General features: G+C 41.6%; 1 protein-coding gene across 2 annotated transcripts in view; it reads right to left on the bottom strand.

Moving 5' to 3' along the window:
* AFF1 (ALF transcription elongation factor 1) overlaps window positions 1-15013 on the bottom strand; it is a 194375-nt gene that overhangs the window by 124688 nt on the left and 54674 nt on the right. The window contains exon 1 of one of the 2 annotated variants that reach the window (XM_028148279.2): window positions 8744-8941. The exons of the other annotated variant lie outside the window; for it this stretch is intronic. Within the exon in view, the coding sequence (XP_028004080.2) occupies window positions 8744-8760 (17 nt within the window). The 5' untranslated portion in view covers window positions 8761-8941. Of the gene's footprint in view, window positions 1-8743; window positions 8942-15013 lie in introns of those variants that run through there. 2 annotated transcript variants of the gene reach the window in all.

Here is a 15013-nt window from a genome sequence, read left to right on the forward strand (position 1 = left end):
AGTAGGGGTGCAGCTCCCACTTTTTAAAAATAATTGAGAACACCAATACTTTAGGGGTGTCACCACAGAATATGAAGAAGCCATGTTTTATTCTAGGCTTATTATGAAAACGGTCATGATTTTTTTTTTAAACCTACAAATTAAACTCTGCAGTAAGTAAACCTAATGATTTTCACTTTATCCGGAGAAAAACATGACTGCTAAAATAAAAAATAGATGAAAGTGTTGTGTAAGAATAGGCCCATCATGAGGGTTAAAAAAAAAAAACAAAAAACCACCACTCTATCGATACTATTGGCAAAATAATGTGATCATCAAATTCAACCATTTAAAACTTCCAATCTAGAGCTTTTTTTGTCTTTTGGGCACAATCCCATTTTAAAACCAAGTTTGAATTTCCCTAAAACCAAGTGATGTGACAAGCAGCCAATACTAATCTCCTTATTCTTTCCCATATTTCAGGTAGTATAACTTCATTTTGAAACAAATGTAACATACTGGGTTTCATTTCGTTTTTTCATTAAGCTAATATTAGGAAATGTTGCTGCCTAATTTTTTCCATGTGGTACGAACTTTATATTTACACAGCTTTTTTAATTGGAGAGTTAGCACAAGTATGGTCTAATTCTAACAGGGGACTGAAGGGGGAAGTGATACAGGCCATAAAAGAATAGCAGAAAAACATAATTCCTAAAAGTGTAATTGCTAGATCAAGGTTACTAGAAAACATAAATAAATAAAATGACAGCTTTAGGTCTGTGTTACTGGCCAGACTTTGTACCGATAAATATCCCTTTTCAATGAAATTTAAAAGCTATTTCGAATGTAGCATATTAAAAATAAAGAAATAAAACAGCATATTAACTCAGTAAGAGGTTCTGTTTTCCTTTAAATTAGCAATTTTCAACCTTTTCATCGTATGGCACACATAAACTAATTACTAAAATTTTGCAGCACACCAAAAAATATATATATTTTTACCGATCTGACAAAAAATAAAGGATATAATTTTGATTCATTCCCATGGGACAGCTAGTGTTGTGGTGGCTGTCAATTTTTTATTTGACAATCTAAATAAAAAGAGGTCAGTGCCCCTGACTAAATAATCGGGTATTGCATGTTTTTTTAATTGCATTCAAATTGGCAAACGTTTTTTTTTTAATCTTTATTGTTGAAAGTATTACATATGTTCCACTTTCCTCCCCCCGCCCCCACTGACCTCTTCTAGCCTGCCCTCGCCCCCCACCTCAGCAGGCATTGCATATTTTAAAAATTCTTGTGGCACACCAGTTTAAAATTGCTGCTTTATATGATTTTTTAAAAATCATAGTATCTTGGACTCAAATGTTTATCAGTATTTTTGGTAGCAGAGCTACTAACTTACTAGATAAGGGCATCTTACTTAGAAATGTCTACAGTTAGGAGAAAAACAAGTCAACTCTGCAAAGCTGAGTAGAAAACAGGTTTCATACTTTGCACAAAACAATGGGAACTGGTTAATTTTATACTACTTTCCACATGCAGAGTAAATCAGATACACCTGTATTTTTAAAGCAAAGACTGGGGGGAGGGGAGAGAAGCAATTTAACAAGTTATCCAGATGTACATTATCCAAGACAAAAGTCACGTGACAGTCTCAGCTCTGTCACAGCCGCACAAACATATGCACCAAATCAAAATTTAATTACACTGCACAACATAGTTTGTGAATTGTGCTTCATATTTTTTTTGACTGTTCTGCTTTTGACAGGACAGTTTCCTGAAGGAAAGTTCCAAGAACTGAAGTTACAACGCCCACATACCAGAAAGTGTTTCCTGAATTTTGTTACAGGAACCGACATCTGCTATAATTTTAACATTTGCTTCCCAGTAGGAATCCCATTTAAAAATTTTAGTTGAATATTATTTGTTCAACAACAGTACTTAAAACACACACAAACACACACACACAAAGCAAACAAAACACCAAACTTTCATTTCAGTTTCATAAAGTTTAGATATAATTGACCAATTCACAATTGTAACTTTTCCCTGGGAACAAAACCAACTGCCACCTGATAAACTGGGGGAGGGGAGTTAGTTTTGGGAAGGAGCCCAGAGAAGATAGGAAAGGGTAAATGAACTATCCAGGTCCTTGAGAAGAAACAGGTCATAGGAGAGTGCTGCACCATTAAACATTGGGCATTATTTCTCGATACCTTCTTTCTCCTTCTATTTTTTTAACTGTCAGTGCAATTGGTCATTTTAACTTACAGTTTGTAATTGGTACATACATTTCTAGAGGTAGATATCTACCTTCACCAACTTCGTGTCTATTTCAATAAAACCAAAAGTAAGTGCACTGCACGATATATATTGTAATTTACATATGTCTCTCAAACACACCCCATTTCACAAAGAGTGGTACACAGGCCTTGCCTCAGAGCCAGCAGGGCTCCACCCAAGCTCTGACCTGGACCTGTCCATCAGAATCTTGGGGTTGGAGTGAGGGGGGAGACCAGACTATGTTAACAAGCACACGTGATGATTCTTAAGTCTAATCGACTTTGAACTTAAGATGACCACACTGCTCCTTAAAATATTAGTTTACTTTTGTTTAACTGGCCATCCAGTAGTAAGCAATACTGGAAAGAAGGGCTATATCCTTTTGGATAAAGTAAAGGTAAGCTAGTGACTCAAGAGCCATATCCTTAGCTCTCCCAGCCCACCCAAACAAAGGATCACATCGCCTATAGATCTCCAAGTGGTCACCATCCTGAGCCATGCAGAGGAGGAACAATTCCTGGTACTTTCAGAATGTGGTCAAACTGTGCGTGCCCTTTGGAAATATAAGACAATTTAGGTGTCAATAGAAATACAGCATACTTCCCCCTTTCTGTTTGCTTCAGTTCCCTTTCACAAGATTTCACTTGGGATTCCTTCTTAATATATTAAAACTGACATCAAATTACTGCTTTGAGAAAGAGCCTTAAGAATCTGATAGTTCAATCTGATTAAATTAAAAACAAAGCCAATAAACCAACACAAGAAAACAGACATTCACCAGACTTTCAGAATACTAAGTCTGTTGGCTGTGTGGCCACAGGGATAAGCTTTAGCTCACTGTGAATAGGTGAAAACAAAAGTATGCACACAGAAAGAATTCTCAACACTGATCACCACCAAGACACAAAAAGTCAAAAGTCGGCGCCTGATGATTTTAAAGTTAATTTTTACTTCTGGGTTTCCAGGGCATTACCACCAAAAGCTATAAATCTTATTCTTCCCACTAAGGTCTAAAGTTACATTTCATGTGATACATTTATATTTGAGCAAGACATTATTGTGCATTCTACTTGCTATAATTATTTTGAGCAAATGAATAAATGTTATGTTTATAATAAAATGAATTGAGAACACCCTGAAGCAGAGGTAAAATATTACAAGTTTAGCTTTCCCCCACCCTCCCAATTATTTTCACATAGGTGAAAAAGACAGGTAATTATTTAAACTGCAAAAGTTATGCACCCACCCTCTATCAATAAAATGTAAGTGAGCCACAACAAAGAGGTCATGACACCCAAGCCTGCTATGTTTATAATTCTGAGCCAAGAAATTCTGTCCAAAAGGTGCAGACCACATTTCCAAGTAGTACAAAGGGAAAATGAGAATACCCTGTTGCTAGCAGTCCTTTCTCACACCCAGGCCTTTCCTTTTTAGAAGACAGGAAATTTTGGAATTAAGTATATTTGCCAACCCTGGAAAATGAACAAAATGGAGAAATTTGCTAAAAGAAAACTAGGCTTATATATTTAGAAGCAATCAAGTTGTCTACTGTTCTTCAAAGCAGTAATGAAGCTAACCTGCTTTCTAAGTCCTCCATTTTACAGCCATTAGGTAATACACAGGTTTGGATGCTCAAAACAAATAAATGATAACACCAAGAGGAGTGAATAGATTTATCTTATCCATGATTAAGATATTGTTTATTACCAAGTATATTTGATATTCAAATTATTTAAATACAGCATTCACTAAATTTCATTTTCAAAAGTAACAGAACCAGCCCTGGCTCTCTTGTGACTCGGTTGGGCATCGTCCTGTGCACTGAAAGGTTGCTGTTTGATTCCAGGTCTGCAGCTCCCCAGTAGGGGCGTGCAGGAGGCAGCTTATCTACTGATCAATGTGCTCTCACATAGATGTCTCCTCTTCTTTCTCTTCTCTTCTCTTCTCTTCTCTTCTCTTCTCTTCTCTTCTCTTCTCTTCTCTTCTCTTCTCTTCTTCTCTCTCTCACTTCCTCTCTCTCTCCCTCCCTCCTTCTCTCTGTAAAGTCAATAAACTACTAAAAAAAAATGTTTAAGATATAGAACCAACTATTGAATACCTTTTCATGGTCTAGTATATAGAATCTCCTAAGTCTCTCAAGGAATCACTTGTGTTAATTTTGCCAAAGAACATCTCCATAAACCAGCTGACTGAAAAAATGACTCAATCCTCCTTCCTGTCTTTATCGTGGAAGTAGCTCTAGTCTGTGAGTCAGGAAGCTCAGCTGAGCGCTCAGGATGAACCAGAAGGAAATCATTTAAGAGACCTGTCTGTGTTTCTCTTCTGTCAAGGACACTGTATACAATGGTGTCAGAAGGGGAAAAATGAAACCATTCACTGAGTCAAAATAGTGCATAAATTATTTCCCTCTTGAAATCAGTTCCTTGAACTGTACTTTCCAAAATACCACAGCAATCATCTTTGAAATTTGCTCATATTTATTCAGAGCCTCTCTGCTTTCAGGAATTTTCTTCCATGGTATCAGTAGTTCATAAATCAGGGGTGGGGGCAGAGGGCGGAGCAAAACTGGTTCTATACCAGTTTAACAGCATTGCCTTTTTTGCAATAGCAAAATTTCCCTGACCAAAATTAAAAAGAGCCACCAAAAACCGGCTTCATAATAATCTTGGGAACAATCTGATTTTGCTTTATTTAGTTTTAAGCTACATTAACATTAAGTCAAATTCAAACAAACAATGGTGGGTGAGCTGATAAACCTAATTTTTTTTTTAATCCTCACCCTAGGAAAGATATGCTTGTTGATTTTAGAAAGAGAGGGAGGAGAGGGACAGGGAGAGAGGGGTACAGGGTAAGGAGAGGGAGACGGAGAGGAGAGGAGAGGGAGAGAAACATCGGTAGGGTGCCTCCTTTTTGTGCCTGTACATGGATTGAACCGAAACCTAGGTATGGACCCTTATTAGAAAGCAAACCCACAACCTTTTTGGTGTGCAGGACGATGCTCCAACCAACTGAGCCACCTGGCCGGGACAACCCAATTTCCTTTTGCTATTAACGTGAAAGTGCTCTTTTGAGATGTTCTCAGTCACCAAATGCTATTCTCCTGAAGAAGCAAGTTCATCTCCCCACTCCCACCCTCACACCTTTCACCCCCGGGGTAGGGTGGGCCAGGGCTCCTCAGGTAGCACAAGGTGCATTTCAAAACCAGTTAATCCCGGATGGTAGTTGAAGGTATGTACATATTCCTTCCTAGAATTCAGGAGTTGCTTCAATGAGGAGGTGAGCAGAGATGCGGAACCACCCAAAGCCCTTTCTGTAGCATCCATCGACATACTCCTCAATGAAAAGCAAGCTAATCCTCACAGAAAAAGACAGATCTACAAACTGTTGGGATTCCATGCCCACCCCTACCTATCATAGGCTTATTCGTTCTCAAAAGAGGGCATGCCAGACTGTGTACTTAACATAAGAACATAGTCTCCATGTGCTTGAAATCAGAATTTGGAAACAAAAGCCAGAATTTGTAACTATTTCACATTAGAGAAAGCAAGTTTGTTACAATTCCCACAAGGAAGTGGGGTCAAGTATCTGTTGTGCTTACAGGTTCCAGAGAAACACATTAGTCGGAGAGTGAGGCACAGTGCTCTCCTGCTGTAACTAATGTTGCATTTCTAAGTGAGTGCCTTTCTCCACACTCTGAAAACTCAAACCCAATAGTCCATGTTTTCAAATACTGACCCAAATTCTAATTCTTAAAATGTAGGCAATTCACCTTCTACGATAAGTCTTCCTTTTCTAGAGAAGGAATTAACCACAAAGCAAACAAAATGATCAATTTCCTACTCTTAAGTTTTAAAATGAGGAAGAGGAAAATATACAACCTCAATTTATAAAGATTCACAAGCCAAGAAATACTTAGGTAGGTCCCTCACTTATTCGAAGTACTTCCAGCTTATGCAGGGGATACTAAGAAATGTGAGGTAATATTTTGCTGACTATTGAAAAGAAATACACTGTCTAGTCTATACACATGAAAAATTAGTCATATAACACTCATCAGTAACAAATCAAGGATAGTACCTTATACCAATGCCAAATAATGAGAAAAGTGCCGGGGTCAGCTCTATTCACTATCAGTGCTACAAAATTCAGTTTCAGCTAAGTTCCCACCTACCTCCTCAAAAAAAATCAAATTTAAACAGTGCACAATGAAACTGCTGTGGTTAGAACAAACCAAACTATGAATCGCTAGGTCCAATGAGCCCAGCAATCTAAATTACTTGTTTCAAGAGCAAACAGATACAGTGTGTGGCACATGGGCAAGATTTTACTAGCCCAGATTATATATCATAGATGATGGCTCAGTTTCACTTAGGACTACTCAGGGTCACTTGGCCCAGCTTCGAGGTTTCCCTGAAATCCACAATTTATCTGCAACCTTCTCCACATAGTCTCTCTTTGGATCTCAAGGGTTACCCACTCTCCCTCAAAACAGCGAGTCTAAATGAGCTTGGACCTCATTCCAGATGTAAAAGAAGAAAATGGACATTTACCATTTGTGAGCTAACCTCCCAGTATGTAGGCTAAGAAACCAGCGCCCATCATAGGCCGGTGGCTTTGTTCCTAGTTCAAGGGCATGTCTGAAAGCCAGGTAGAAGAGTGAAATATGGACAGTCCTCCTATTTCAACTGCTGACAGGTTGAACCACCACACTAATAACTCAGGTTACATCTTGGAGCAAAGCACTTTTAGCAGAAATTGTTTTCTGGCACGCTTTTATTTCATGGAGGCTTTGCCGCTCCCTTGTAACACCTCACCTCAGCGTTCAAGAGGCAGCCTGGAAGTGAGCAAGTGCTCTACCTGTGTGACCTCGAGCAAGAAAGGCTGGCTGGGCCTCAGTTTCCTTAACTGACCTCCTGTGAAAATAAAAGCCCTCGCCTTCTTAAGTGACTGAGAGAGTCAGAGGTAATCCAATTAAAGTCGTGGTGCCTGGCACACTGCGGCAACCACTGTAGCCATTAAATCCGTTTACTCCTAATTAGTTTAAGGGCTGAGGCACTGAAATCACTCACACCTGAATTCAAATCCCAGCTCCGCATTATTGCACTGTTAGAGAGCAGTTACTGAATTTCTTAGATCAAGGTGCATGTTAATCAAAGGTGTTGTGCCATGGACCCCTTTGGCAGTTAAATTTCAGGTGAACTTAGCAAAAGTAAACAGGCAACTTTGGTTTCCCATCCAAGTTGCTCTCCTTCGCCCCAAGTTAAGAACTCCTTCCTAGAACAATCAATAAGATGGGGGCAGAGATTAAACCGCTGCGTTGAGAGGATTAAATATACAAAGCAGGTAGCGCCCAGGAGAGGTGCTCTACGTAGAGCAATTCCTTTTCTTCCTCGGAAGGTCTAGCTCTTAAGAGAAAAGAATTTATTGAAGTCTCACCTAACCCACACTTCACCATCAAAACCTCTATTTCTCTGCGATCCATCTGGGTCCTTAGCAATGGAATGCGGTTTAGCCTTCGAAGATATCCCCAAATCACTGTGCCACAAATACCCACCTGAGGAGCCCTCTTTAATAGCTTAAGTCTGTGACACCAAACTGCTTTCTAGTAAATCTAAAGGTTAAAAAATAATAATAATAAACACACATAACTCCTGTGTCCCTTGAGCACCAACCGCTGTCACAACTAAAATGAACTCCCACCACAGTGTGAACCTTACAATCAGTCACTAATGCCTTGTCATCACCCGTCTTTAACGCTCCTATTACAACATGAGTGAAAAACCACGGAAAGTCAGCGCTTGAGGCTCCTACAATAGCGTCCCCCCCCCCCCCAAACTGCTGCTCGTTATCCCCCCTTCCCCTGCCCCGCACATCCCGGCCTCTGCCCGCTCAGCAGACTCAAGCTGCGTCGTTTTATGGGGAATCGTACATTTTCGCAATACAATTTCCAATCGCTCACTAGGCACATTCTCAACCCCACCCCCACCCCCACCCCCACCCCACAAGGTGAACTGTTTTACATTCATTGGTGTATACAACTCTACTCACGACACGAGAGGGGAATTAAAAAAAAAAAAATCAAGAGAACCCAAGGAAGGTGCACAAAGCAAGTCAATGAAAATTTGGGGAAAGGCAGACACAGTCAATCAACTTCATTTCTCTGACATTAAGGACGGTTTTTGGCAGAGGAGAGCTCGTTAACTTTAATCCTAACTTGAATGCAAGGCTCTGCTCTCCCCGACAGGACCTGTCTAGGATGTTCTCTGCCGTTTTTTTTGTTTTTTGTTTTTTCTCTGACAGTAACTAACGACCCCCCGGCCTCGGGAAGGATGAGAAAGCGGTGACAAAGCTGCCTCCCTTCCTGCCCATCTCCTTCGCGGCACCCCAACCCTCCCCACCCCCCCACCCCCCACCCCGCAACCTTCAAATCCCCTGGCCACGAACACATCGGAAAAGTTTCTCCCCGCGCCGGGCTCACCTGGACTGGGCTGCCATCCTTCAGTCGCTAGAGCTCAAGGTCTTCTGTCCATCAGAGCCTTCCCCCCGCGGCCCTTCTGCCAGCGCCGCGCTCACCATTGGCCGGCGCCCGGCGGGGACGGCTCCCCTGCGCGGCTCCCCGGGTTGCGGGACTGAGTACCTGCTCCGAGCCCGGCGTCCTCGGCACAGCCTCCGGCTCCCAGCGTATTGGCTCGCACTAATCCTGATGGACATCCGGGCACTGGGGCCTCGCGGACCAACCACACTCGGGCCGGGCCGCGGGGGGGGAGGGGGGAGGGAGACACCGCGTCCGAATCCAAAGCGAGTGAGATCCCGCAGGGCTATTTCGGAAAAAAGGACACGCAAGGGGCCCACGCCCAAAGCCCACCCGCTCCCAGCTCCCACCCGACAGCACGAGGCCCCGGGCCAGGGTTGGAAAGGGAAGGAAATCTTTGGGGCTCAATGAAAGTTGTCAGAGTTCGCCCGGACACCCCCCCTCCCCGTGCACAAAGTTCTGATGGTACGGCCCTCCTCCTTAAATGGGCATGGCGCTCGGCCGGTCCTAGCCGGAGGCTGGGCTGCGCGGGCGGGCGGGGGCGCGGAGCACCGGCGCCGACGCAGCGCAGCTCGGCCGTTCGCGGGGAGCCCCGCCTGCAGGCTTCGGGGCGAGTGTTCTTGCCAGGTCTAACAATGTACAAACACACCGCCGGAACACAAGGTACCCGGCCGCTCGGAACGCCGGCTCCAATTTGTATTCGTTGAGTACTGAGCCCCAAGAGGCTGCAGGGAGCAAGGACTAAAAACCACAGCAGTAAACCGTGTTCGCTACTTTTTGATCTTTGCAATGCTTGCCGTCAGGAAATGGGCAACTCACGCACACTTGTTTTACTCCGCTCGCTTTCAGTTTTGATTTCCTTTTATATTGAGACAAATATTTACAAAACAACCTCCTTTTTTTTTTTTTTTAACAACATGCAGATTGCAAAGGAAACGAACTCATTTTGGTCCTTGAAGTAATTAAGGGATTGACAAAATTTTCAAAAATGACTGAGGATGCAAACGAACAGTATAGCGAGCTGTATAAGAAATACAAACGAAATCGCGTCCTAGGCTGGGGAAGGCATTTAAACTTAAACTGTGCCTAAAGAAAAAAAAAAAACTTCCTTGGGTAGAGATGGAGGGAGGTTGTGTTTCAACACTCACGGGGACCACAGCACCACGAAGGAGCTGGAAATTCTTAAATGAATGCCTGTCCTGTGCACTCCCCACTCTAGCTAGAATCGTGACAGTTGTTGCCCATCGCACAGAAATACTCCAGACTGTATTACTCAGAAGCCCTAGAATACAGACATGTTGATGTCTGGCACAAAAAAAATACAAAGTTGGGAGGCTGGGGGTGGGAGAAAGGCCCAATGCATCTCCAATGGTGGTTCAGTGGACTCTGGAGAGTCCCCACGACCTTCTCAGAGGTCAAAACTATTTTTAGAAGAACACAAAGGCATTATTTGTCTTTTCACTGTGCTGACATTTGCACTCATGGTGCAAAAGTAATTGTGGGGAAACTGCTGGCGCCTTAGCGCTAATCAAGGCACTGGCAGCAAATGGGCCTGGTAGTCACTGCATTCTTCTTCACCGCGTATTAGCAATAAAAAATGAAAAAAAAAAAAAAAAAAAAAAGGCACACACCAATTTCCTTCGCGAAAGCCCTTAAGGAAGCAAGCTGTAGGAATTACTACTTTATTAAATCTTGACCCTTGAGTCCAGGTCATTTTGATGTTCTTTGTGACAGAATGGGAAGTACACAGGAAGCACTCGGCTGCGGCGGAGTGGAGTACAATGGGGGTCTAGCAAAAAGGCACTTGTGTAGTGGAGTTGCAAGCTGCACTAGCTGCTTTTTCGTGGACGACCATTTTCTCTTGAAATAACAATTGACAAAATGTGGGTACCTTGACGTGGGTACTGGGCAGTCATTTCCTCCACAGTGAACAAAGTGAGCCTGTTTCTGCAAGGGAAACAACTGACAGTCTTTATTGCCAACAACCAGTTTTGAGCTTTCAAGCATTTTGGATAACTTCACATCTGCCACCCAATACTTGAAGACTTTTCTGATGAATAAGGACAGGAATGAATGGGATTTTAGAAGGTCTGCCTGACTTCGTGACCAATATTTTCTGAATGGTACAAAATCACTCATGGGTAAATGACCCACTGAAAGTGCAAGACAGACGAATGGATTTTAATGTAGCAAAGTTAAAAAAACAAAAACGCTCAGTGATATGATTTCAGATTCCACACGGCAACGAACCTTTCAGAAACTATGACTTGTGGTGGAGTTTGGGCATAGTATCAAAAAAAGGTATTTTCTCTGTAAGACTGAATCTTCTTCATAGACTTCAACCAAAACACTGTTAAAACGGAATACAGAAACAGATATGAGATTCCAGCTGTCTTCTGTTAAGCTAGACAGTAAAGACATTTGCATAAATGTAAAGTAACACCCACTCCTCTTACTAATTTTTTCAATTTTGGAAATAAGTTTGTTTTTTTTCCCAATGAATTTGGGGGCGCAAAATTATTCCATGTCATTTGCCAATACTTCCATGTCTCCCTCACCTCTCCACACTCATCATGGCTTCCCTTATATTAAAGGTAATATTGTTATATTATAGCTATTACCATGAAACCTCTTAGCACCTAGATCAGCCTTAACAAAAATGTGGTCAAATCACTTGGAACATGTGTAAAAACATAAACTCCAGAACTACGGAATCAAAATCCTTATGGGGTGAGGTCCCAGGCATGTGCATTTTAACAAATTCGCCAGCGAATACTTGTCTGCTTATATGTGAACCACTTACTTAGATCATGTGTATTTAGAAAATGTTAAGAGCTTTTTGACTCAGTGTTGGTTCATAATCCCTCAGTCATTTTAAGGATCATGGTTAGAAGCATTTATTTTCATTCCTAAGAGTTCTCTATTGAACAATAAAATACTGTTGGATGGATATATATATATATATATTCTTTTGTAATAGTAGAGAGACAAACCCACCTTAAGAAAACAAAGTATATAAATTCAGACAAAAGTCTCCTCCCAGAAGTGTTTTGCTTGTCATTTCCCCCCATTTTTCTCTTGCTGTTCTAAATACCAAATATGATCATTTATGCTTTAAACAAATTGATGTCAGACATGTAAGCCGAAACAATATTTCATAATAGCATTTACTCACAAATTTTCAATTTACCACAAGCTAGAATGGTAACAACACTAATATTTAAAATTAAATTTTTCCTCTCTGAGCTGTGTCCATTGTCCTGACATTATTTAAATACTATGAAGAAATGAAAGAATGCAGCAAATATTTACCCAAAAGGAAATTTGGAATGAACAGCAGATCAGGATTACAACTGAGATTCCCTAGCCTCTCCAGATCATCTGTAATGTAAATTAGTGAGGGTAATATGAAACAGAAGTGGGACTACACTAGATTTGCAATAAATCTAAAAATACTGGAGGTAAGTGCAGGAGAAATTCTGTAACTGAATACTATATGTGGCTGAAGAACTACTGCAATACAAACATGGGCGCTATTATTTCCAAGTGTCTGAAAACACCATTGTACCCGACCCACAGACTTGTTCAGCAGTGACACTGAACAAAAAGACATTCTTAACCTTTTGGTGGCACAGAATTCTTTGGCTTTCTGATGAAATTTGAGGATACAGGACCACATACAACATCTGTTATACTCTGATGTGGTTCATGATCCCTTGCAACCCACTTAGCAAGGACCTGAGGCTCTATGGACTTGGGAAGACTTCTGGGCCCTAGAGTATGCTCAGACTGGACCAACTAATACATCCAACTTACCCTACCTAATAAAATAGTAATATGCAAATTGACCGCACCTTTGCTACGCCCAAGCCACGCCCACCAGCCAAAAGCCACGCCTACCAGCCAATCAGGGCGAGTATGCAAATTACCCAACAAAGATGGCAGTTAATTTGCATACGCTGAGGGAGGGAGGAGTGAAGACTGAAGACAACTTAGAAGGAAGATGGAGGAAAAGCAGAAAGCAAGATGGCTGCCAGAGGGAAAGCCCGGGCGGGGCGGGGGGCGGGTGGCAGCGGCGCGGGTGCAGGCGCGGCGGCTGCAACAGCGGCGGCAGCGGCAGCGCATGCGGCCGCAGCGGCCGCTTGCAGGATTTTTCCTGCAAATGGGCTACTAGTCTGGAAAATAAAGAGTAAGATCACCTGCCAATCTTCACCGCCCTTTTACAAAATTAGGATTATATTAGTCATTGCCCAGTACAGTGAAGACTTTCTAATGAAAATAGTGGAAAGATGTTATATAACAGCAAAACATCATCTATCTAATAAAATAAGTTTTTCTGTACAGTGGAAATGTGCTAATCAACTCTACATTTCCTGAATTCATCAATCCTACAGTAACCAGGTATGCTAAAACCAAAAGAGGAAGGTACACGATTTAATAATTAGGGCAGAATTTATAAGAATTTAATAAATAGGGCAGAATTTAGAGTAGTCTACTATCTGAAATGGATTCTTGAACCACAAGAGTACCTTTTTATTAGCTCTTTAAAGATTTTTTTTTGAAACTGATTTTTAGAGAGAGGGAAGAGAGAGAGAGAGAATCATGGATGTGAGAGTGGAATATCAATTGGCTGCCTCCTGCAGGCCCCCTACCAGGAATAGAGCCTGAAATCCAGGCATGGGCATGAGCATGGGATTAGAACCAGCAACCTTTCCGTGAACGAGACAATGCCCAACCAACTTAGCCACATCAGCCAGAGCTTTATTCGCTCTTTACTAGTAAATCAATGAGCTTTATAAGTGACTTACACACATGTAGTGGCAACAATGTATGTGGCATGTGTAACACATCTTAACTACTAACACAAATGTGCACTAGATATTGTTATCCTAGAGTGAAAATAATCTTTAAGTGCTCCATCATTTATTTGGCAAAATATGGATAGGCATATGTTTAAAAATATATATATATTTACATTTTTAAACTTTTTTTTAAATTTAAGAGATGGAAGACAAAATCTAACTCACCTTAATTATCTTTTAAAAATGTGAACAGGCTGCCCTTATGGGAACTGTAAAATACCTCATTCAATGTACACATTTGTGCCATGATGCTCATTCAGTGAGTCTACTCTCTAGGAGCACTTTTGGTCTAAAAATATACATAGGTCAAATCTCCTCACTAAGAACTGCTACTTCGTCTCAATGGAATGTTGTTTAATGAGGACACTACACAAATCACTTCACCAGGAGAAGGGTGCTCAAGGTTGCCACTAGGACCTGATCTCGAATAAATCAACCCAGGAAAAGGGAGGAGAGACAGAGGAGAAAAAGAGCAGTGACCAGGGTAGAGGCCGCAGGGAAAACGGCGCAGGAGTTCTCTCTCCCCCCAGGCAACATTCCAGATTCACTCCCTCTCAGTCCTCTACCAGGGTCTTCAAAATGGGGTACATGGAAAGTCTCAAGAAGTATGAGGGCAAAGGTTTTAAATCAATCTTATTACCAGGTCTTTAATTTCCAAATCCCTTTCCTAAAACCAGGGTTCAGGATTTCCTTTCACGTCCTGCTTGCCTTTCCCTTCTTGAACAAGAAAGCAGGCCTCTCACCCAACCAAATCAACCTTAAAAGGGTACACTGCTCCCGGATATAAATACCTCTAAGGCCCCAAAGGGACAGTTCTATATAGGAGGAGAGTGCCGGAGCTCAAATCAGAAAATGGGAATAGACATCCAGGTAACCCCATGCCGTACCTACCTAGCTATATGTTAGAATTATGAAATAAGATGGACAGGGCCATCAGAAGGCAGATTTTCTCTGCTATGTCTCAGATGATAAGTCTGAGAATGAAGACTTGCAATTGTTCAACATTCTGTTGGGAGTGCACAAAGATGTTTAAAGACAACGTGAACTCTTTACCTCTTTTCTTTTTCTCTGCTTCTAGTCTGCATTTCTCCACATCTCCCTCTATTGTGCACTGATAAAGCATCCCTCCTTCCCCTCCCAAATACCCCTGCCCATCTACACCAATAACTTATTCTCAGCCTACAAAAGCTCAAGTTCCTTCAACACACACACACTCACACTCTCACACATACACTTTTTTAGACTTTTTATTTTGGAATACTTTTAGATTTACAGAAAAGTTGCAAAGAATTCCCCAGCCAGTTCCCCCATTTTCACAGCTTACTACACCATTTGTCATTTGTCAAACTGAGAA

The sequence above is a fragment of the Eptesicus fuscus genome, chromosome 2 (genome assembly GCF_027574615.1).
Source record: "Eptesicus fuscus isolate TK198812 chromosome 2, DD_ASM_mEF_20220401, whole genome shotgun sequence".
Lineage (NCBI taxonomy): Eukaryota > Metazoa > Chordata > Mammalia > Chiroptera > Vespertilionidae > Eptesicus > Eptesicus fuscus.